Below are 24,683 nucleotides of genomic sequence, written 5' to 3' on the forward strand. Positions count from 1 at the left end.
CTGACCGCCATTGTCTTAATCTTTCACTGCCTCATATTGAGTCTGCTTCTATCATATATTTACTTAACATCAGAGAGGCCATTAGTAAACTTAAACTGTAGGTCTTCTCTTATGGACAAAAACTTACCGGAAGACCACAGGACACATTTGTGGGCACAATCTGCAGTGACTCTGGTCTCAGAATATAGGGTCTCCCAGCTTCTATAAAGGATATATAGCTAATGGCATACCACCATTTGGTCTATTGCATGGACAAAGCGAGAAAGGTGGGGAAAATTAGGCTGAGGCAATCTAATTCAGATATGATGTGTGTACTACAAAGTGAGTTAGAGGATATAGTTGCCTGATTTGGTCAACTATGAGTTCAACTCAGGGATAACAGTTGACACAAAAGTAGCTCACCTTTTAGTAAGGTACATTTCTATGGCAACTAATCCTTAAGAACTAACACTAACCTGCTCTGGGGCAGGCTGACTCAGGGCTGACTCCACTTATCCTGTTTGAACCGCGAGTTAAGGATCAAGGAAATCAGATTCCCTCCCTCGCAATGATTGCATCATCATCCAATTTATTTGATAAAGTCGACTGAATAAATTGTTTTATTTGTGTAAAAAAAAATGAAATATTAAAATACATGCATTCATTACACATTTAGAAATGACAGGATGCATTTGAAACTTCATGCACAGGAAAACTGTATGACTTAATAAAGTTATTTTCATCAATAGGAGTGGGAAAAAAGGTGCACCAACGCACACCAAAGATGGCATTAACAATAAGTAATAAAAGAAACCGGGCACCTCTAATAGCCTATTTCACACCATAGCCTGCTGAATTTGCAAGATCATTTTTCTTTTCATGTTGATTTGGCAAATGTGGCACTCACTCGCCAATGGATTGCTGTTTCAGCACTGTCTAAATGGCGAGTTCAGCTTGCTGGTCTTATCCCCGTGTGACATGCGAGCACAGTTACAAGCCTGGCTGGAGTTAACGGCAGGTGGAGGATCAATATCCACCTACATCACATGGATGAAGCCTGAGCTGGAATGTGAAGCTAACTGAAGTTGGCTAGTTTTATAAAGTCCTGAGTAGATCTAGATGGCATCGTAGTGTACCACTCTGCTCTCCGTCTATAACCTTACATGTCCCTGTCAACAAGCTACAAACATAACCAACGCTCTTTTCTTCTGGAGCTTTTAGGAAGATTGTAATGCCCTGAGGGACCTAATAAGAGTACAAAATCTCCTTTTGACTTCAAACTGAATGGCAGCATTATGGTGTGAGACATGAGAACCCAGCTGAGCGTCTCGTTTGATGCAATCCCTATCATACATTATTTAACAGCCAAACATTTTCTTTTTAACCACTCTCCCACAGCTTTGGGAGGCTGATGGCTTTGGCCTTTGGAGTTTTGGAAAAGAGAGATACACAGAATGCATAGTTACAAGTCCAGATTTCTCTCAAATCATCGTTGCCTGCTTCTACGCACGCCAATGGTAGGTTTCGCGGATAAAATCTCGTTTGCTTGGATAAATGAAAAAGATCATGTTAAAAGCTCCATTGAAGTCATTTTGGTGAATGTAAACCGATAACAACAAGAACATATGACATCACTAAGCCAAGTCCCTTGTGGACCTTTATTCTCTGCCCATCACCCCGACAATGCAGAGAAAAGCAAGCAGAGCAATACTGAAGCACAGACACATTAAATCATTCAAGGGTTAAGGGGGTGAACTCAACCATGTTCAATGATTGGTGGGGCGGATTAAAATAGTTTGCTGGCCTGTCTCAGCCCTTTCAGTTCAGCACGCAAATAAAGTGTGAGCCATATGGGAGGGCAAAAAAAGTAACTTATTCAGGCCAACCTCTCTAATGCTAACTGTTTGTTCTGTATACTATGCGTTTCACACAGCAGTGTGCTTGCAAGGAATTAAAGCCCCACTACTTGGTTTGCTATAAAGCTGAGGGATGGCAGTGTTTCCCATTTATGCATTTATAATGTAGATATGCCCCAGGAAGTCCCCATCCGCCGGTTGTTTAGAAACAATGCAGTAAATGTTGGGTTATGATGGGGTTACACAGCTCATGAGACATTCTTCAAGATACAATGGTTGTCATTCATTTAAATGATAAAAACTGCTGTCAAATATCACAGTGGGCCTTTAAACAAATGAAAATGCGTGTTACTTAACATCCAGTCATCCTGACAGTTGGTGTACGCTATTTCTCCACATAATTAACAGAATGAGGTCCAGTTGGCTGTTAAATTAATGAGCATTCCTTTTGTGATGGACATGAGCAGTTGCATCTGTCACTCCATCAAATATGAAGTGAGTTGTCCTTGCCATCTGCTTGCCATTACATACTTAGTCACACTGCTGCACATGATCCCCAGGGATGTGTCGGTGTGGACCCAGGGGGAGACGCACACATCCATCTATTCAGACAAACAACATCTGGGCCAATAAATACAGTGTGTGGCCATGTCACATGTAGCTACAGTATGACATGTAAACTGAATATGCTTATGTGAATGTTTCCAGCACATTTCATTAGATTGGCAGCAAAGGTGTAAGAACATTGCCAAAAAGTATCAGTATAAACATAAAATCTGTCCAGTTTTACGCATCATCAAACAATGTTTTAGGGTGCTCAGAACATTCCCTTGATGGTGCAAGAATGTTCACAAAAAGCTATTTTGTTGTTCTTCAAAAGTTCCCAAAACATTCAAACAGACTATCGCATATCCTTTGACTGTGATGAAGACAAATATGTTTTCCTTTTGCTTGGGCCAAGAGGGTAAAGGGTAGCCTCAGCAAGAGGTGGTCTACCTGGCCCAGAATAAATATAAAAGTGTGTTTAAGATGAGGAACTGAAGATGTCTACAATGTTTGAGATGGTCTAAACCTCAAGCCACAAGGCAAATTAGAAACTTATCTTTGTCTTTTAAAATCACCAGATGGTTTCTCTCAAATGAAACACCTTATATATTTTGATCACAGCTCTCTGTTGATACACAGTTTAATGTTGCTGCTAGCAAGACAGACCAACAAAACAAGAGAGAGGAAGGTGGGTGAAGGAAGAGATCTCACACTGCACATAAATCACGTATACCAGAGGAGAGCCCTGTTACTCAGTCTTCCATTCTCTAGAAAGAACCAGGGCCAGACATAAGCAGGCAGCTTATCTGTCCTGCAACACTCCTCTTCTGCTGAAGTTTGTGGCCTCAAGTGCATAACATGTGATCTCCAAGAAGCCCTCTGCTATCAACTTTGTAGTGATTCGTTAAAAACATCTGTGGCTTGTAAGATGCCAGGACATCCCTTCCCAAATAAGGGCAACGTGCAAAGCCTTACAGCATAACTAACGACACCTCTCACCCAATCCATGACCAACGCAAACTTCAGACCCGGATACAAAGCCCCACTTTACAGAACCACCAGAACACAAAAAAATAAACATCCAAGCAACCACCTACTGAACAAGGGACAACAGCATGTTCTATTAGTTGACAGGTAACAAACTCTTAAAGGATGTCAGAGTCGTATACACATCCCAAATCCTCAAACAGGTCCTGGGCCAATAATAGATTCTTTGAATACATAAAGAAAGCCCACACACAGTATGCCAGAGCTGCTTGGCTATCATCCACAACACACTAGACAACTTTACGGCTGCAATAGCCTTCATTAGGTCACGTGGGAACACAATATACTTTGTTCAGGCTTTTTATTTAATTAATATTAGGTCTCTCACCCTTGGTGGATTCGTCCTCAATAGGCTGCTTGAAGACAGTTATGTCTTTGAAGGTACACAGGAACAGAACCACCTTGTCGTTCTCGTTCCTGATGGGAGCCACCTGCATGTAGAGCCATATGGGTGTCCCTGCAGGGTAAAAGAGGAGAAGGGAACCAAGGAAGGAGTGTAAAAGGCTACATAATAGGAAAATATGTGGTATCATTAGGTCATCTCTGGTACTTCTTTCTATTTAAACACAAATGGTAACTACAGATGTAGGCTCTTAATTTGAGCCAGTTTACTACAGCAAGAATATAAACCTGCAGCAACAGAAAATTATTATGTGGACTATAATTATGTGGACATTTTTTGTCGTGGTTCATACATTTTTCATAAGGGGAAATCAATTCTGAAATTTCTGAGTGGAAATTACAAACTTCAGAAGCTTTTTAAAACCTAATACACTACAAGTTTTAAAAGATCCTGCATTGCACAAAAGTTATCCTGTAACAGGGTGATCAAATTAAGATCCTACATCTGTACCTGGTACTAAATGGAGCCTATTGGGGCTTATTGCAATAGATCCCAATGAATACCAAAGAAACAAACAAGTGTTTTGTTCATAAACTCAGCAACAACAAAAAAAGGTCCCTTTTTCAGGACCCTGTCTTTCAAACATAATCCGTAAAAATCCAAATAACTTCACAGATATTCATTGTAAAGGGTTTAAACACTGTTTCTCAATGAACCATAAACAATTAATGAACATGGAACTTTTATTAAGACACTAACAGCTTACAGACGACAGGCAATTAAGGGCACAGTTATGAAAACTTAGGACACTAAAGAGACGTTTCTACTGACTCTGAAAAACACAGAAAGAAAGATGCCCAGTGTCTCTGCTCATCTGCGTGAAATTGCCTTAGGCATGCTGCAAGGAGGCATGAGGACTGCAGATGTGGCCAGGGCAATAAATTGCAATGTCCGTACTGTGAAACGCCTAAGACAGCGCTACAGGGAGACAGGACGGACAGCTGATCGTCCTCGCAGTGGCAGACCATGTGTAACAACACCTGCACAGGATTGGTACATCCGTACATCACACCTGTGGGACAGGTACAGGATAGCAACAACAACTGCCCGAGTTACACCAGGAACGCGCAATTCCTCCATCAGAGCTCAGACTGCGCGTAATAGGCTGAGAGAGGCTGGACTGAAGGCTTGTATGCATGTTGTAAAGGCAGGTCCTCACCAGATATCACCAGCAACAAAGATGCCTATGGGCACAAACCCACCGTCGCTGGACCAGACAGGACTGGCTCTTCACTGACGAGTCGCGGTTTTGTCTCACCAGGGGTGATGGTCGGATTCGCGTTTATTGTCAACGGAATGAGCATTACACCGAGGCCTGTACTCTGGAGCAGGTTCGATTTGGAGGTGGAGGGTCTGTAATGGTCTGGGGCGGTGTGTCACAGCATCAACGGACTGAGCTTGTTGTCATTGCAGGCAATCTCAACACTGTGCGTTACATGGAAGACATCCTGCTCCCTCATGTGGTACCCTTCTTGCAGGCTCATCCTGACATGACCTTCCAGCATAACAATGACACCAGCCATACTGCTCGTTCTGTGCGTGATTTCCTGCAAGACAGGAATGTCAGTGTTCTGCAATGGCCAGCGAAGAGCTCGGATCTCAATCCCATTGAGCACGTCTGGGACCTGTTGGATCGGAAGGTGAGGGCTAGGGCCATTCCCCCCAGAAATGTCTGGGAACTTGCAGGTGCCTTGGTGGAAGAGTGGGGTAGCAAATCTGGTGCAGTCCATGAGGAGGAGATGCACTGCAGCACTTCATGCAGCTGGTGGCCACACAAGATACTGACTGTTACTTTGGATTTTGACCCCCTTTTGTTCAAGGACACATTATTCCATTTCTGTTTGCCACATGTCTGTGGAACTTGTTCAGTTTATGTCTCAATTGTTGAATCTTGTTATTTTCATAAAAATATTTACACATGTTAAGATTGCTGAAAATAAACGCAGCTGACAGTGAGAGGACGTTTCTTTTTTTGCTGAGTATATATAGTATATATATAGTTAAATAAATAAAGGTAAAACAAATAGTGCAATTACAATTTTACCAAGTTAATATCTGATTATTTCTATGTCATAGAATAGATTGCTACCAATTTTGTATCCATTTACCTCTACATATATACATACCATTGATACTTAGGAATATTGCAGGTGGAATTGTTGCATAAAGCACCTTTAAGTGTAAAATCATATAATGTCAGTGAGAATAGAATACTGTAGAATAACGTGATTTTCCCCAGAGGGAACTTCAGTAATAAAACGTTTCTAAAAACAGTAGGCACTTTGACCCCATCCTTACAGGGGTAAACCCCTAAGCTAAATTGACAAGGATAGTTAGTGACATCTTTATACTCACTGTTCTTCTTATAGAGCAGCACTTCAAAGCAATGTGATTCATAGTTATCAAAGGTCTGCCTGACTTCATCTATTGTGTTCTTGTCTGTCAGGTCCCCATACATGAAACTGCGGGAACCAAAGAAGGAGAGGGTCAAAAAGGCATGGTAGGTAGGGTTCGTTTGAAAGGCAGATGGGGAACACAAAAGAGAGAGGGTTAGTCGTGCAAACCTATGTGGCATAAACATTCACACAACAGACACCATTTTATCACTCACTGAACTGTAATTTTTCTCATGGGAACGTGATGACGTTGACTGTCAAATCCTATTGATACAGTGTTTGTGTCGAACAAAAGAGAGGCCTGAGTAAACAAGAGAGGTCTGACAACACGATAACCTCCCAACCCTAGGTGAACTGTGGATGAACATGGAACATTGATGCAACATCAGAGTGATGACCCTTTTAAAAGCTGTGCTTTGAGTGTTTGAGCAGCATTTCCCAAATGTTGGCAGTTGTATCACTCTATATCGTTATTCAATATTTCAGACTTTGATTGCAACATTAAATTCAAATTCTAAACATCCTGTGGTAAGCCTAAATCAGAACATTTTCTCCATGTAAACTATTGCCATTTGTACCCCTGATCAAACCCTAACCTGCTCTGTCGATGACCCTTTGCTGCTCCCTGCCTGCGGTGGATGTGTCCAGTTATACACATCATCACACAATGTTAGTTTAAGGGTGCACAGAACATCGTTCAAAAGTTCCCAAAACATTCAGACAGACTATCGCATATTTTTTGACCGTGGTGAAGCCAAATATGTTTTCCTTTTGCTTGGGCCAAGAGGGTGAAGGTTTACCCCAACAAGAGACTGTCTACCTGGCCCAGAAAAAAATAGATTAAAGTGTGTTTAAATTGAGGAGCTGAAGATGTCTAATGTTGAAGATGGTCTTAACCTCAAACCACAAGGCAACACCTCAATTAGGCTGATATAAATCCTTATTATTTTGTTTGATGATTTAGAATGTTAGTGTATTTTTTTCTATATAGCCTACACTTTCTCGTTCTGAACTTAGTGCCTTCAGAAAGAATTCACACCTCTTGACTTTTTCCACATTTTGTTGTTGTTGGGATTAAAATTGATTTAAATTGTCTCTTTTTATTAACGATATACACAATATACTTTGTTAAAGTGGAAGACAAATGCTAAAAAAAATGTTTTTAATGAAAAATAAAACATTAATATATATCTTGATTAGATAAGTATTCAACCACCTGAGTCAATACATGTTAGAATCCCCTTTGTCTTTTTGGGCAAGTGTCAGAGTTTTGCACACCTTATACAATATTTGCCCATTATTCTTTTTTAAACTCTTCAAGCTTTGTCAAGTTGGTTTTTGATCATTGCTAGACATACATGTTCAAGTCTTACCACTTAGTTTCAGCAGGCCACTCAGGAACATTCAATGTCATCTTGGTAAGCAACTCCAGTGTATATTTGGCCTTCAGTTATATGTTATTTTCCTGCTGAAAGGTGTCTGTTGGAAAGCAGACTAAACCAGGTTTTCCTCTAGGATTTAGTCTGTGCTCAGTTCTATTCCATGTATTTTTATCCCCTCCAAAAAACGATCTAGTCCTTGCCGATGACATGCATACCCATAACATGATGCAGCCACCACCATGCTTGAAAATATGGAGAGTGGTACTCAGTGATGTGTTGTGCTGGATTTACCTTCAAACATAACGCTTTGTATTCAGGACAAAAAGTGAATTTCTTTGACACATTTTTAAAATAGTATTACTTTAGTGCCTTACTGCAAACATGATGCATGTTTTGAAATATTTGTATTCTGTACAGACTTCTTTTCACTCTGTCAATTAGGTTAGTATTGGGTAGTAACTAAGATGTTGTTGATCCATCCTCAGTTTATTTTTATCAGCCATTAAACACTGTAACTGTTTTAAAGTCACCCGTTGGCCTCATGGTGAAATCCCTGAGCAGTTTCCTTCCTCTCCGACAACTGTGTTAGGAAGGACGGCTGTATCTTTGTAGTGACTGGTTGTATTGATACACCATCCAAAGCGTAATTAATAACTTCACCATGCTCAAAGGGATATTCAGTGTCTGCTTTGACCCAACCATCTACCGATAGGTGCCCTTCTTTGCGAGGCATTGGAAAACCTCCCTGGTCTTTGTGGTTGAATCTGTACTTGAAATTCACTACTAGACTGAGGGATCTTACAGGTAATTGTATATGTGTGGGATACAGAGACGGGTAATCATTAAAAAATCATGTTAACCACTATATTTGCACACAGAGTGAGTCCATGCAACTAATTATGTGGCTTGTTAAGCACATTTTTACTGAGCATATTTAGGCTTGCCAACACAAAAGTGTTAAATAATTATTGACTAAAGACATTTCAGCTTTCAATTTTGTATACATTTTTTAAAATGTGGGTTATTCTGTGTAGATCAGTGGCACACAATCACAATTTAATCTACTTTCAGGCTAAATTCAGGCTGTAACACAACAAAATGTGGAAAAAGTCAAGGGATATGAATACTTTCTGAAGGCACTGTACAACACTGGTGGGATATGAGGATGGGTGGGGTTTCGTGACAATGACCACAAGAGCCGCTCACCAATTTGACAGCTCCAACGTGTTAAACCTCCGACATCGCCTAAAGAAAAAAAACAATCATATGCTATGCGATTGTCAATTACCGCCGGTTAACACTGATCGGATCTAGGCCTAAGTCTACCAATTAAAGCCACTTCCGTCAATCCCTCCCATCCTCTCCAACTTTTATCTCCTATCATTCTGGTTACACTGATCATTATCAGGTGAAAAATAAAAGTATTTTTATGGAAGATATCCCCATAGCAACAGCTTTTGTATCTTTGTCTGTCTATTTCTTAGGAAGGGCAGTGTGCAGCAAGTGGGGGTTATTTTCAGAAGCCTCAGTACTGTCAGTGTCTGCAAGTTCAGTGTGCCCAGCTTCAGTAAAGAAACGTAAGCACTCTTGCTGTGTGTCAAAGTATCTATTTGGTTCTGTGAGCATGCATTGACATAAAGACATGGCGTAAATGAGGAGGGAGGGGTGTTGTACATTTTATGGGGACAATTTAACGCTCCATCTCCTGCATGACAGCAAATCCCACTCCTTTGGGCATTACAAGTGTGCAGGACACCCTAATTAAAATACTTTCAATCGAGAATGTATCACGTCAAAGATATCTCACCATTTCCTCTCCAACAGTTTATAATCCATTAAAGTTACTATTTATACAGTATGAATAATGCCTCCCTCCCACCTCAGCACAAGCAGGCTGATGTTAGACTGTTAAATTGCCAATCCTTATATACAAGGACAAGCCAGCTGTTTTGGCCATGCAATTGAGCCTTCTTAATAGTATTGATTTGTTAATATTAAATCCTGTATACAGGGCCCCCAGGACTGGAGCAGAGAAACCTTAGATTATACTATACAAATATACTGAACATTCCACCAAGTACAGACCGAGATGCAATTACCATTACTGTTTCATGAGTTACTTGAGAGGGAAACACAAAGTGTTAAAACAACAGCAGCTTATAACTGCACAATTTGCACACACATTATCAAGTGTTATCCACAGAGGAAATTATTCAGCATTGTCAGTAAAAATTTTGCATACACTGAGTGTACAAAACATTACAAACATCTGCTCTTTCCATGACAGACTGACCAGGCGATTTCAGGTGAAAGCTATGGTCCCTTATTGATGTCACTGGTTAAATCCACTCCAATCAGTGTAGCTGAAGGGGAGGAGACAGGTTAAAGGATTTTTAAGCCTTGAGACAATTGAGACGTGTGTGTGCCATTCAGAGGGTGAATGGGCAAGATAAAAAAAACATGTAAGTGTCTTTGAACGGGGTATGGTAGTAGGTGCCAGGCGCACTGGTTTGAGTGTGTCAAGAACTGCAACGCTGCTGGGTTTTTCCCACTCAACAGTTTCCCATGTGTATCAAGAATGGTCCACCACCCAAAGGACATCCAGCCATCTTGACACAACTGTGTGTAGCATTGGAGTCAACATAGGCCAGCATCCCTGTGGAACGCTTTCGACACCTTGTTGAGTCCATGGCCCCAACAAATTGAGGCTGTTCTGAGGGAAAAATGGGGGAGGGGGGTGAAACTCAATATTAGGAAGGTGTTCCTAATGTTTTGTACACTCAGTGTATTTGTTTACAGATTTGTAAACATAAAAAATGAAAAGAAAAGCATGTGTGGAAGGGGTCAGGAATATAAGCACTACATAGATGCTTCACAAATCATCTATAACTGTATATAATGCTGTATACATGTATGGGTATGTCACATTATGGTATATCATAATGTGACATACCCATACATTTATCTGTTTACATTTATTCATATTTTATAGAGCATGAAATAAGGTTATAGATGATTTGTGATTTATGCAGTGCTTACGAAGCCTATATGAATGCTTTATGTATCAAATCAATCAAAGTATAAAACCTTGAAGCAGATGGGTTATAATTAATTTCTTATTCAACTGTTTTTTTTTCATGTGATCACAGAGCAGTTGGATACTCTACATATACCTTGTGTGTGTACTAAAACTGGACTGTGTCTGGACCTGCTTCAGTCCTTTTCCCACTGTCAACTCACATTACATGCATGTGTAAACCGTCAGTGGATGTGTTACGCTTCTGTGAACAGTGGAAATAATTGAATGACAGGACAGGGACAGAGGCCCAGTTCTTACCTGCATGTGCTGCTCCTTTGCATGACTTCTGCCCTGTGGTACCCCGACAGCTTACAAAACCCGTCATTACTGTATACTACTGGCCATTCCACTATCTGGGCATTCCCCAACAGGAAACTTGTTTCTGAAAGACAGCCATGGGAAAAAGCAGAAAATCTAAAGAATTATAGAAAGTGAGTTCAGTCCCAAATCCCAAAATGTAAACAATTGTAGATAAATAACAAGTAAGCCCACATTGCGGTTTAAGAGGTGATAATTACTTTAAAACGGACCTCTCAAAATGCTCCAACTGTGGTCATTGTTATTGGATATTGACATGAAACCACACCTGCCCTTAAAATAAAGTGTTAACATGTGGAGCCTGCGCCGTAGAAAAATCCCATCGTTCCTTCACCACTTTTATTGCTAAATATGGAAATGGTAAATGGGTTGTTTGGGTATTTTGGGGTTGTTTTGAGTAGTTTTGAGTTATTAGTAGGACGCCGTAAATAACCTTGTTTTTGTTTACACCCTGAACATTGTCTAATTAATCACAAGGCTAAACATAATTTGTTTTCTATGGTGCAGGAGAAATTGTATAATGCCTGTGCAGATTTGTCTCATATACAGGTTTGATCATTTGATCTCATCTCTTTATCCTGCAAGGCAACTTTTGAAATAGTTCATGTTGATTTAGACTACAGTGAGCAATAGTTTCCCATTATTGGTTCTGGTCCTTTAAATGGTATACAACTGTGTGAGAGATGAGAGGTTCCTTGCCCTAGATTGCAAACTGCCATCTGCCCGAAAAACCATCCTACTTAGATCACATAAATAATACCAATAGGCCTATTAGTAGTGTCTGCAATACATATAGGGAGCTGTAACATACTGTACAGTATTTGCTACATAGGGCATCGTATTATGGTGCCATACTATTCACGTTCTATTCTGACATCCTGTTGCTCTTACAATTAGCTATGAGTTGCTACAAAGAGATGTGTAACTACCTCGGTCGTCTCCCTAATCCACCCAGACTTACTGTCTTATGAACCCTAAAAGCGGCAACATATTTCTATATTTGAAAGCTCCAAATTGGTAATGACTGTCTGTCAAGCAGTAGCACTTTTCATTTTATGAATCTCTTGTAACACAAGCAAAAGGTTTAAATTCCCCATCTCCAATGTTTTTTTAATAATAAATATTCATAATGAAAATAATCAATAATGTATTTTTTCAATGTTCACACATTTGTAGTTACATTTGATGTTTAAAAAATATATGTTTTTAAAAGTTATTTTGATCCATTTCATCCACAGCAACTTGTCAAAAACTTTGTTCTGTTATTCATTGAAAGTGTTGTGTTTCTGTGATACTCAGAGGCTGAGAAATTGACGATATAGCTAAACTGACCTGAGAGGAAGAGGCAAAGTGAGAGGGTTTACTCCGGCTAAAATCTGCCCACGAAAATAAGCCCACAAAGTGATTTTTTTTTTTTACGGAAGTCAATGAGTGTCAAATCTGGTCAACAAAGAATAGAATTGCTCATTTGCTACGTGAGGCTTGATCTAATAGAAGTTTCGGAATAGTTAGGTTCTTACTAGCCTCGTCGTGAAACATGCTTCCCTAAAACGCTTGCTTGGTCAGATCTCCAAAGGTGCTCACCAGATTAGTGCGTGAGCACAAAACATTTCAACAAAACAAGCACTGGTGACAAAACCTTTCAGTGTTTGCAGCATGTTGGTTTTCAAAGCATTTATAATGTTTCGAGATGAGCTAAAGCTGAAGCAAGAAGGGAGAAATGGTCTACAATGCTGGCCAAATCAATATTTTTATGTTGATATTTCTGAAGTGATATTTGACTGTAAAGGCTAGCACGAAGGACAAAAAGTATCTGGTCACAATGAGGTTTGTGTATAGAAAAGTCAGCTAACCTTGTACGTTACCAAGGTATAACTAACTAGCTAATAGCTACAGTAGTTACATTTCTCTCACGATTATAAAGCCAACCATTTTTTAAATATAAAAACAGCATATTATTATTGACCTGAAAGGTAAACTGTGTTAGCGCAGTCGCTAGTGATTTATAGAGCACCCATGTACTGTCTGTCCGTGGGAATAAGTAAAATATCATTTTGCAACCAACATTGCTAAAATTAAACAAATACATTTAAATCAACTTCATAAAATGTTAACTGTAACGCTCATCTCCTGCAGGTTAATTGTCACCCTTATTTTCATACTGTACCTAAATAACAAGGGTTGGATTTGCACTAAACAATGTTATATGTCATCACTTCAAAGGGATGTACAAAATCTGTTAGCCTCATATACATTGTCTACTGGTATCATTTTTAATTGAGAACATACACAAAATACCCAAACCATTAAGAACACCTGCTCTTTCTATGACATAGATTGACCAGGTGAATCCATGTGAAAGCTATGATCCCTTATTGATGTCACTTGTGAAATCCACTTCAATCAGTGTAGATGAAGGGGAGGAGACAGGTTAAAGAAGGATTTTTAAGCCTCGAAACAAATCGAGACATGGATTATGTATGCATGCCATTCAGAGGGTGAAAAAGATTTAAGTGCCTTTGAACGGGGTATGGAAGTGGGTGCCAGGCGCACTGGTTGAGTGTGTCAAGAACTGCAACGATGCTGGATTTTTCACGCTCAACAGTTTCCTGTGTGTATGAAGAATGGTCCACCACCCAAAGGACATCCAGCCAACTTGATACAACTGTGGGAAGCATTGGAGTCAACATGGGCCAGCGTCCCTCTGAAACGCTTTCAGCACCTAGATTTGAGATCTTACAACTAGACAAAAATGAAGTGTTTATTTGAGAAACAGAAACATTAAAGACAGAACTCCTTCCCCTCTTTATTGCAGGATTGTGTTAAGTGATTAATCAACATTGACACAAGTTCATTTTGAATAATAGTTTAACAATTAAAACAAGTTTAAAAACTTTAATCCACATTTTATCACTTTAAAATGTACAAATAAGCTAACTCGTATGTCAGTGGAGGCTGCTGAGGGGAGGACGGCTCATAACAATGGCTGGAATGGAGTTAATGGAATTGTATAATACACATCAAAGACGTGGTTTCCATGTGGTTGATATCACTCCATTGACTCCATTCCATCCATTATAATGAGCCATCCTCTCCTCATCAGCCTCCACTGTGGTATGTAAAGATTGGTCTAAACAACAATAGATAATTTAGTACTAGTACCATGTCGGCCATTATTACTAAAGCATAATTTCAGGTGAACAAATCTTCATAACAGCGGTGACCAACCTTGCTCCACTGATCCCTGATCTACTGTATTCTATTCCTGCCCAGCAATAGCAGACTTGATTTTAAACTCATCTGATGTTATACGTTAAATCAGGTGCATTATTGCTGGGCTGAAACAGAACCCTGCACACCCAGCATACCTCCAGCAGGGTTGGCCTGCTCCAATTGTAATAGATTTGTCCATCGTGTGTGATGCATACAACATTTGCTAACATAGGTAGACCTACACATATAACATATAGGATATACTCTTAGTCTCATTTATTGGGACATTTCTCTTCATCTGCTACCAGGCTTTCACAGCTTTCCATATCTGAGGACAGAAAATATTATAATCAAATTAGACAGCACTGAATATTATGTTGCTATTATCTCTCTGTCCGCAAAGTTTTCCCCTGTAGGGACTGGAACTGGAGAATCTTTTCATAATGTCCTCCCACAAAATGACCTGATATATTCAGTAGCCTACACTCTCCCTTTACTGCCAGGTGGAGCTGCAATTTCACCGTCTTCCATGGCTGTTATCTACAAATGCATTTGGACTGTATTTTTAATTTACAATGATTACATCAAGATAGCTAGCTCATAGGAAGTTAGCTAGCTGATGACATTTAATTCACTTCGTTAAACAGTGTGTAAAGTTAGCTAGCTAACAGCGATCAGTTAAGTTAGCCTTCAAAGTGGTCTACTGTCACCAGCTAGCTAGCTAATAATACATACTTTAACATTAAAAACATGTATTTACTTACTTGAAGAGGTTATCCCACTGCTTCTGTGTTTTTTGTCCTTACAAAAACAACGTAATGGGCAATCTTCACAATATTTTCGGTGGTAGCAATGTGCAGATAGCAGCCATGTGGATGAATGGAGACAAGGTAAAAGGTGTGTGTCACAAGAGCAGTTTAGAACATGTTGGGAGACTCCAAGATGGCGTCGTTTTGAGAGGGAGTGTTTTTGCGCTCTTCAAAGCAATAGAGGGTTAGGTGGTTAACAGTCAAATATTGGCTATTAATATTGAAAGAAAATAACTTTTTTATGGACATGGGATAAGTTTAGAGTTAGTTTTTGTCAAGTTTAATGGGAAGAACGCAACAGAAAGACAAAAGTAGATGAAATATCCAAGTCTCACAGAAGACGGCAGACATGCTAGCTAGCCACAACGAGGACCAGAGCAGCATGGATACACAAGAAGCCGCGATCTCAAGCAAGAGAAAGAACAAAACTGACCAGGATGAAATCCTTGCAACATCTTTACCTCAGACCCCAAGTAAAAATCCACCGGTAAAAAAAGTAAAAGAATACATTTCCATGTCGGAACTTTTCTCTGCAATCCAGTCCCTGTCTACTAAACAAGACGCCACGCTCTCCAAAGAGAGAGCGTCCATCATAGAGCGGGCTACAGAAGAAACATCAAAGAAGATCGATAATCTGTCAGAAACTGTCAATCAACTACACAAAATTGTGTGCGAGAACAAGGAAAAGATAACGTTCCTAGAGAATGAGCTGAAGAAAATGCCATCCAAAAATAATGAGCTGTGTGAGAATGTAGCTGAACAAAGGTACTCTCGCAGGTGGAATCTGAAAATCCAAGGTGTAAAAGAGGTAGAGGGAGAGGATATTAGAGACGTAGTCATTAATATCCTGGGAAAAGTGGCACTATGCCTCAAAGACAGGCTAAGAGACGTGATTGATGTGGTACATCGACTTGGGAAACGAAGATCTGATGGACCCCCTTGCAATATCATCTTGCGCTTAATTATGCGCCATTACAGGGACATCATATGGAAAATGGCCAAGGGGAACAAGTTTCTGGACGAGAAGAAACTCCGCATCAAAGAAGCTCTGAAACCACAGGATCAGGCTGCCAGAGAGAAACTGTGGCCGCTTATACAGATGGCGCGACAAGAAGGAACGAAGGCGGGGTTCAAAAGATTAAAGAAAGGAATAGATACCATTATAAATTAGACTCAAACAGGATTTAAGAAGGGCCGTCACATAAGCTCTAACATTAGTTTAGTCTTGGACCTTATAGATTATTCAAATGCAATTGACTCAGATGCGGTTGTCCTATTTCTGGACTTCTGTAAAGCCTTTGACACAATTGAACATGAATTTTTCTTTAGGTCTCTTAAACTTTTGGGATTTGGTGAACATTTTATTTAAGTAATTCGTATGTTTTACAAAGATATAAATAGTTCTGTGCTCCTAAACCTTAATACTTCCAAAATATTTAGTATCAACAGAAGTGTATGACAGGGATGCCCAATTTTGCCATTTTTATTCATTTTGGTTGTGGAACTTCTATCTCTAGATATTTTGAATAATGCACATTTGTATGGCTTAACCATTTTGAACAAAGAAATCAAAATGTTCCAACTGGCTTATGATACTACTCTTTTCTTAAGAGACAAAGACCAGGTCTCACATGCCCTTAATGCTATAACTGTATTTTCTATTGCATCAGGATTAAAACTGAATGTTTCTAAATGTGAAATCAAATGTTTATTTGACTCTTGATGATAAAGAAATTGAAAATATTCCTGTAAAGGACTGTGTTAAATATTTAGGAATACATCTGTCAAAAAAACACTTAGTCAAACAACATTTGAATTTCTCTCCTAAAATTAAGAGAACTAAAAATGTATTTAATAATTGGCTACAAAGAGATCTTTCTATACTTGGGAGAGTACTTCTGTCCAAGGCAGAGGGACTGTCTCGTTTTGTGTACCCCTCATTATCGTTATGTGTAAATCCAGCTACTTGTAAAGAGATCAATAAGACCTTTCTTGACTTGATCTGTAAAAATAAGTCTCACAAACTAAAAAAATAAGTCCTTTCTAACAAAAGAGCTGAAGGCGGTCTAGAAGTGTTGGACTTTGTTGACATAAATAACACTTTCAAGATAAACTGGTTGAAAAAATGTTTGCTCGATACTGATTCAATATTGTATTTCATTCCAAATAATGTGTTTAATAAATTGGGAGGTCTTCAATTTTTACTGAAATGTAATTATATTCCTGAAAGATTTCCTGCTAAATTGGCTAGGTTTCACCAACAAGCTTTACTGGCCTGGAAAATATGTTTCCTGTACAATTTTTCCCCTCATAAAGCTCTTTTGCGGAATAATTCAGACATAACTGTAAGGAATAAGTCATTGTTCTACCCCAGCTGGCATGAGAGGAATATTGACTTTGTTCTTGATATTTTTGACAACAAGGGTAATATTCTCACATATGAACAATTTCTAACATTGAAAAAGTTTCCAATACCTTTCAGAGAGTTTATTTCTGTGATCAAAGCCGTTCCCAGTGGTCTAATTACACTTATGAAAAGTCATCTTAATTTTGGGTATGATCATTTACATTTAAGTCATTTAGCAGACGCTCTTATCCAGAGCGACTTACAAATTGGTGCATACACCTTATGACATCCAGTGGAACAGCCACTTTACAATAGTGCATCTAAATCTTTTTAGGGGGGTGAGAAGGATTACTTACCCTATCCTAGGTATTCCTTGAAGAGGTGGGGTTTCAGGTGTCTCCGGAAGGTGGTGATTGACTCCGCTGTCCTGGCGTCGTGAGGGAGTGTGTTCCACCATTGGGGGCCAGAGCAGTGAACAGTTTTGACTGGGCTGAGCGGGAACTGTACTTCCTCAGTGGTAGGGAGGCGAGCAGGCCAGAGGTGGATGAACGCAGTGCCCTTGTTTGGGTGTAGGGCCTGATCAGAGCCTGGAGGTACTGAGGTGCCGTTCCCCTCACAGCTCCGTAGGCAAGCACCATGGTCTTGTAGCGGATGCGAGCTTCAACTGGAAGCCAGTGGAGAGAGCGGAGGAGCGGGGTGACGTGAGAGAACTTGGGAAGGTTGAACACCAGACGGGCTGCGGCGTTCTGGATGAGTTGTAGGGGTTTAACGGCACAGGCAGGGAGCCCAGCCAACAGCGAGTTGCAGTAATCAAGACGGGAGATGACAAGTGCCTGGATTAGGACCTGCGCCGCTTCCTGTGTGAGGCAGGGTCGTACTCTGCGGATGTTGTAGAGCATGAACCTACAGGAACGGGACACCGCCTTGATGTTAGTTGAGAACGACAGGGTGTTGTCCAGGATCACGCCAAGGTTCTTAGCGCTCTGGGAGGAGGACACAATGGAGTTGTCAACCGTGATGGCGAGATCATGGAACGGGCAGTCCTTCCCCGGGAGGAAGAGGAGCTCCGTCTTGCTGAGGTTCAGCTTGAGGTGGTGCTCCGTCATCCACACTGATATGTCTGCCAGACATGCAGAGATGCGATTCGCCACCTGGTCATCAGAAGGGGGAAAGGAGAAGATTAATTGTGTGTCGTCTGCATAGCAATGATAGGAGAGACCATGTGAGGTTATGACAGAGCCAAGTGACTTGGTGTATAGCGAGAATAAGAGAGGGCCTAGAACAGAGCCCTGGGGGACACCAGTGGTGAGAGCGCGTGGTGAGGAGACAGATTCTCGCCACGCCACCTGGTAGGAGCGACCTGTCAGGTAGGACGCAATCCAAGCGTGGGCCGCGCCGGAGATGCCCAACTCGGAGAGGGTGGAGAGGAGGATCTGATGGTTCACAGTATCGAAGGCAGCCGATAGGTCTAGAAGGATGAGAGCAGAGGAGAGAGAGTTAGCTTTAGCAGTGCGGAGCGCCTCCGTGATACAGAGAAGAGCAGTCTCAGTTGAATGACTAGTCTTGAAACCTGACTGATTAGGATCAAGAAGGTCATTCTGAGAGAGATAGCGGTAGAGCTGGCCAAGGACGGCACGCTCAAGAGTTTTGGAGAGAAAAGAGAGAAGGGATACTGGTCTGTAGTTGTTGACATCGGAGGGATCGAGTGTAGGTTTTTTCAGAAGGGGTGCAACTCTCGCTCTCTTGAAGACGGAAGGGACGTAGCCAGCGGTCAGGGATGAGTTGATGAGCGAGGTGAGGTAAGGGAGAAGGTCTCCGGAAATGGTCTGGAGAAGAGAGGAGGGGATAGGGTCAAGCGGGCAGGTTGTTGGGCGGCCGGCCGTCACAAGACGCGAGATTTCATCTGGAGAGAGAGGGGAGAAAGAGGTCAGAGCATAGGGTAGGGCAGTGTGAGCAGAACCAGCGGTGTCGTTTGACTTAGCAAACGAGGATCGGATGTCGTCGACCTTCTTTTCAAAATGGTTGACAAAGTCATCTGCAGAGAGGGAGGAGGGGGGATTCAGGAGGGAGGAGAAGGTGGCAAAGAGCTTCCTAGGGTTAGAGGCAGATGCTTGGAATTTAGAATGGTAGAAAGTGGCTTTAGCAGCAGAGACAGAGGAGGAAAATGTAGAGAGGAGGGAGTGAAAGGATGCCAGGTCCGCAGGGAGGCGAGTTTTCCTCCATTTACGCTCGGCTGCCCGGAGCCCTGTTCTGTGAGCTCGCAATGAGTCGTCGAGCCACGGAGCGGGAGGGAGGACCGAGCCGGCCTGGAGGATAGGGGACATAGAGAGTCAAAGGATGCAGAAAGGGAGGAGAGGAGGGTTGAGGAGGCAGAATCAGGAGATAGGTTGGAGAAGGTTTGAGCAGAGGGAAGAGATGATAGGATGGAAGAGGAGAGAGTAGCGGGGGAGAGAGAGCGAAGGTTGGGACGGCGCGATACCATCCGAGTAGGGGCAGTGTGGGAAGTGTTGGATGAGAGCGAGAGGGAAAAGGATACAAGGTAGTGGTCGGAGACTTGGAGGGGAGTTGCAATGAGGTTAGTGGAAGAACAGCATCTAGTAAAGATGAGGTCAAGCGTATTGCCTGCCTTGTGAGTAGGGGGTAAGGTGAGAGGGTGAGGTCAAAAGAGGAGAGGAGTGGAAAGAAGGAGGCAGAGAGGAATGAGTCAAAGGTAGACGTGGGGAGGTTAAAGTCGCCCAGAACTGTGAGAGGTGAGCCGTCCTCAGGAAAGGAGCTTATCAAGGCATCAAGCTCATTGATGAACTCTCCAAGGGAACCTGGAGGGCGATAAATGATAAGGATGTTAAGCTTGAAAGGGCTGGTAATTGTGACAGCATGGAATTCAAAGGAGGCGATAGACAGATGGGTAAGGGGAGAAAGAGAGAAAGACCACTTGGGAGAGATGAGGATCCCGGTGCCACCACCCCGCTGACCAGAAGCTCTCGGGGTGTGCGAGAACACGTGGGCGGACGAGGAGAGAGCAGTAGGAGTAGCAGTGTTATCTGTGGTGATCCATGTTTCCGTCAGTGCCAAGAAGTCGAGGGACTGGAGGGAGGCATAGGCTGAGATGAACTCTGCCTTGTTGGCCGCAGATCGGCAGTTCCAGAGGCTACCGGAGACCTGGAACTCCACGTGGGTCGTACGCGCTGGGACCACCAGATTAGGGTGGCCGCGGCCACGCGGTGTGGAGCGTTTGTATGGTCTGTGCAGAGAGGAGAGAACAGGGATAGACAGACACATAGTTGACAGGCTACAGAAGAGGCTACGCTAATGCAAGGAGATTGGAATGACAAGTGGACTATACGTCTCGAATGTTCAGAAAGTTAAGCTTACGTAGCAAGAATCTTATTGACTAAAATGATTAAAATGATACAGTACTGCTGAAGTAGGCTAGCTGGCAGTAGCTGCGTTGTTGACACTACACTAATCAAGTCGTTCCGTTGAGTGTAATAGTTTCTACAGTGCTACTATTCGGGGGCTAGCTGGCTAGCTAGCAGAGTTGTTTACGTTACATTGCGTTAAACGAACGACAATAGCTGGCTAGCTAACCTAGAAAATCGCTCTAGACTACACAATTATCTTTGAAACAAAGACGGCTATGTAGCTAGCTATGTAGCTAGCTACGATCAAACAAATCAAACCGTTGTACTGTAATGAAATGAAATGAAAATGTGATACTACCTGTGACTGTGACCGGGTTGTTGAATTCGATTCAGTAGACGTTGGCTAGCTGTTAGCTGTTAGCTGTTGGCTAGCTAGCAGAGTCTCCTACGTTAAGGACGACAAATAGCTGGCTAGCGAACCTCGGTAAATTAAGATAATCACTCCAAGACTACACACTCTAAACTACACAATTATCTTGGAAACAAAGACAGCTATGTAGCTAGCTAACACTAAACTAATCAAGTCGTTCAGTTGAGTGAATAGCACTACAGTGATGCTAATCTGTGGGCTTATGCTAGCGTTTGCTAGCTGCTGGGCGAATAGCAGTGATCAAAGTTTATCCAGAACTCAGATTGAAAGGCGTGGGCTTACTTGAGAAAACTTGTTGTAATAAATATATAAGACAAATTCTTCATTCACAAAACCAACTTACACCGAGAGGAAAGTTTTTCTGGAACATGCTTATTCCTGACATTGTCTGGAAAAATGCATGGTTAAGACCTTACAAATAATGTATACCAAACAAAGTTAAGGAAGTGCACTTCAACATTTTGCATAAGATATATCCATGTAATTCTATGATGTCCAAATTTGTGGCTATTGATGATATCTGCGTTTTCTATGAAAAAGAAGGTGAGAATCTGTCTCACTTGTTCTTTGAATGTAAATTTGTGTCCGAATTTTTGGAAAACCTTGCAAAGTACTTATTTACCATTATGAACACTGCCTATAATTTTAACATAAAATATATAATATGTTACTATTGCAATGTTAACAAAACCACTGAAATTATTGTTATTTGTTTTATTCTTGTTGCCAAATACAAATAAAAATTCCAAAATTCTATACCAAAATTACACATTTTTCTGATTGAATTTAATTATCTTATTAAAACATTAACCCTAGTGAATAACAAAAAGAATAACATCTTCATGAATCATTATAATAAGATATTTTCAGAGTGAATATAATTGCACTTAAATTGTTTATTTTTTGTATTATTTTATTTATATTTTTTGTATGTTTGAGCATTGTTAATACTTGTGTTTGGTTTGCGAGACATGTTTGATGGAGCAATGTAAGTTGATTTTTGTATTATGAATAATAAAAAATAATAAAAATAAAAATACATATTTTTTTAAAGTTTAGAACGTGTTGTGACATTTGTCGTTACCAGTGTAATCCAATCTAAATAAATATAAGATCGCAGACTGTCGGCCACACGTGATAATTTGAAAACTAGCACTTGAAACTAGCATATGCAACAACTACCCCAACGAAAAACAGGGATGCATATAACACACAGTACCCCTTCAACAGGCGTGTGGGGTGAGGGTTCTTGAAATGTAACATCCAATCAAAATCTTGGCACTGGGAGCCAGTGGACCATTCAAACCGTTGTTGCAATTCAAAATCCTCCAGACCTTCAAGGGAGGTGTGACAACAACGTGATCGTGGAGGTATGGCAACGAGAGACTAGGTTGTTACGAATGCACTGATAGTGGGCGCACATGGCATTTCGGCAACTTCGAATAAAACAACTTTATATCAGAGTTGTGCCTGTTGTCATGAGATAGATAGAGGACTCAACATTGATATAAAGCATTTAAGCATGGAGGGCTTCCACCATTTTAAATTAGTCAACTGGGTGGGGACTCCTACGAGTTGGGTACAATCAGCCAATAAAGAAGAAGAAAATGGACTACTATAAAATCTTTGGCTTTGTGGACAACGAATCCCATGGTTAGGGCGGACACATAGGCCTCTCCTCATTATATCCAGTATCTCTAATCTGACATACCAGTACGACCTAAGATGGCATCCGATTATGGGCGCTGGGGCCCTATCAGACTTTCAGCTCTAACTTCAGAATTCCATGGGCAATCAATTCAGTTCCAATTGCATCTGAAAGATGGGATTTCCAACCTGGTATAGAGATATTGACTGGAGGCCAAATATGTATTTATATTATTGAGTTAATTTGACCCAGAAAGTGCCCGATATGGGGCACAAATTGTGAAAAGCGCCACAGGTAGCCAAAATGACTTCCATCTTGTTCCGTGCTATATTCCTTGCATGTCAGTCATAGCTAACGAACAAATATTGTAATAGAATGACACAATTTTAGTGGAATAATCATAAAAATGTCAACTAAATCTATGGTAGTATTGTATTTCAACATGAACAGAAGAATTAGGACACAAATAACATGAAGATGTGCAGCCTCTATTGAGCTTGAATTGCACCACTCTGATAGAGGTTCAAATTCCCCTCCCCCACTGTGTGAACCACTAAATATTACTCCTACAAGAAAATGTTTCCATCAGTCAACACAACTGTTAAAACGAATACGTTCATATTGATGCAAAGAATACAAAAAAGGACACAGGTATAAAAAACAAGTTGTTTGACAAAATCATGAGACATTTGGAGGATCCAACAAAATCTACAAAAAGTAAGTTGTGTGTGTGTCATTGCACTCAATAACCAACAGTCCTCTGGCACCCCCTGAACAGGTGGTGCCTATGAGGTAGAGGCCCCACTAAACCCCCGGAGGATATGTGATGCACTCTATCATAATCCGTCGGAAGTCGCAATGGCTTAATTTGGATATAAATGCTGTTTTTGTTAACATTTACATTTGTCGCTGTTGGGGGTTTCATCTGGTTTTAACAAAACAACGTCTTTGCTTTCATAATCTGGATGTATTATTGCCAAATTCAGAGTATAAATATAGTTTTTAATCTTATAAACGTAGGATGAGACATAGCAACGAAGCAATTTCACATTGGTTCAGTTTGCTTGCAAAATATCAGGCTTTCACAGCTGTATCTTAACTGCACTATTACAACCCTCTCCTATTCCGAAATCATGAATGAATTACAAACTAGCTAGCTAGCTATATATTTTGAATCAAGCTACAATAGGCTATTCAATCGGTTCATTTTCCTGTTTGCCCAATCAAAAGCTACAGTAACGTATCAACCACGTGAAAACAAAGTGTACTTCAGGTTACACTCTCTCGCACTTCAAAACCCATCACACATAGTTACACTGTCACTACTGCCTACACCTTAGCTAACTAGCTTAGCTTTCTACTGCATCGATGGATTCCCGAGAGAGAGAAATCGGAAATCGACATTTTTATATAATAATGTTGTGCTGGGAACTGGTTCAGACGATCAGTGGCGTCAACGTATTGGAAACGACTTTTTGACACTAACCCGGAGAGCGTCACCATCAGCGACTTCGCAGACAGCGACTCAAACGAGCTCACTGTAGTCGAGGCCGAGCCCCTCGAGGAGGCACCTGAGGAAGATCCCCGTTAATGGTGGATCCGTCAATTAAGGTGCTTCAGTCGGTCAACGGGGAATATATCAGTGATGCTGGGAAAGAAATTGAAAAGGCTCACGAGATCAGGTGCACTTGCAAGGCCAACAAAGAAAGCCCTACTATTTGCTTTTTACCCATGAGGAGATGGTCAAGAAAAGTGACCAGATGAATTAACTCACCAATGGTAAGTGCTTGCCATTTAACTATTAGTCAAGTTTTGTTGGCTGTGAGTGAGTAAAGTGTAATGTATGCGTGTTTCTGTGTCTGCCTATC

The 24,683-nt window shown here is 41.0% G+C and overlaps 2 protein-coding genes across 2 annotated transcripts in view; both read right to left on the reverse strand.

Annotated features, from left to right (window-relative positions):
- Window positions 1-24,683, reverse strand: part of LOC118397791 (snRNA-activating protein complex subunit 1-like) — a 246,241-nt gene that overhangs the window by 165,533 nt on the left and 56,025 nt on the right. The window lies entirely within an intron of this gene.
- kcnh5a (potassium voltage-gated channel, subfamily H (eag-related), member 5a) overlaps window positions 1-24,683 on the reverse strand; it is a 127,661-nt gene that overhangs the window by 78,700 nt on the left and 24,278 nt on the right. Inside the window, exons 2-4 of the mRNA XM_035794026.2 lie at window positions 10,947-11,070; window positions 6,187-6,293; window positions 3,757-3,885 (exon numbers count right to left, since the gene is read on the reverse strand). Of these exons, the coding sequence (XP_035649919.1) occupies window positions 3,757-3,885; window positions 6,187-6,293; window positions 10,947-11,070 (360 nt within the window). The remainder of the gene's footprint in view (window positions 1-3,756; window positions 3,886-6,186; window positions 6,294-10,946; window positions 11,071-24,683) is intronic.

This window comes from Oncorhynchus keta, chromosome 19 (assembly GCF_023373465.1).
Source record: "Oncorhynchus keta strain PuntledgeMale-10-30-2019 chromosome 19, Oket_V2, whole genome shotgun sequence".
Classification (NCBI taxonomy): Eukaryota; Metazoa; Chordata; class Actinopteri; order Salmoniformes; family Salmonidae; genus Oncorhynchus; species Oncorhynchus keta.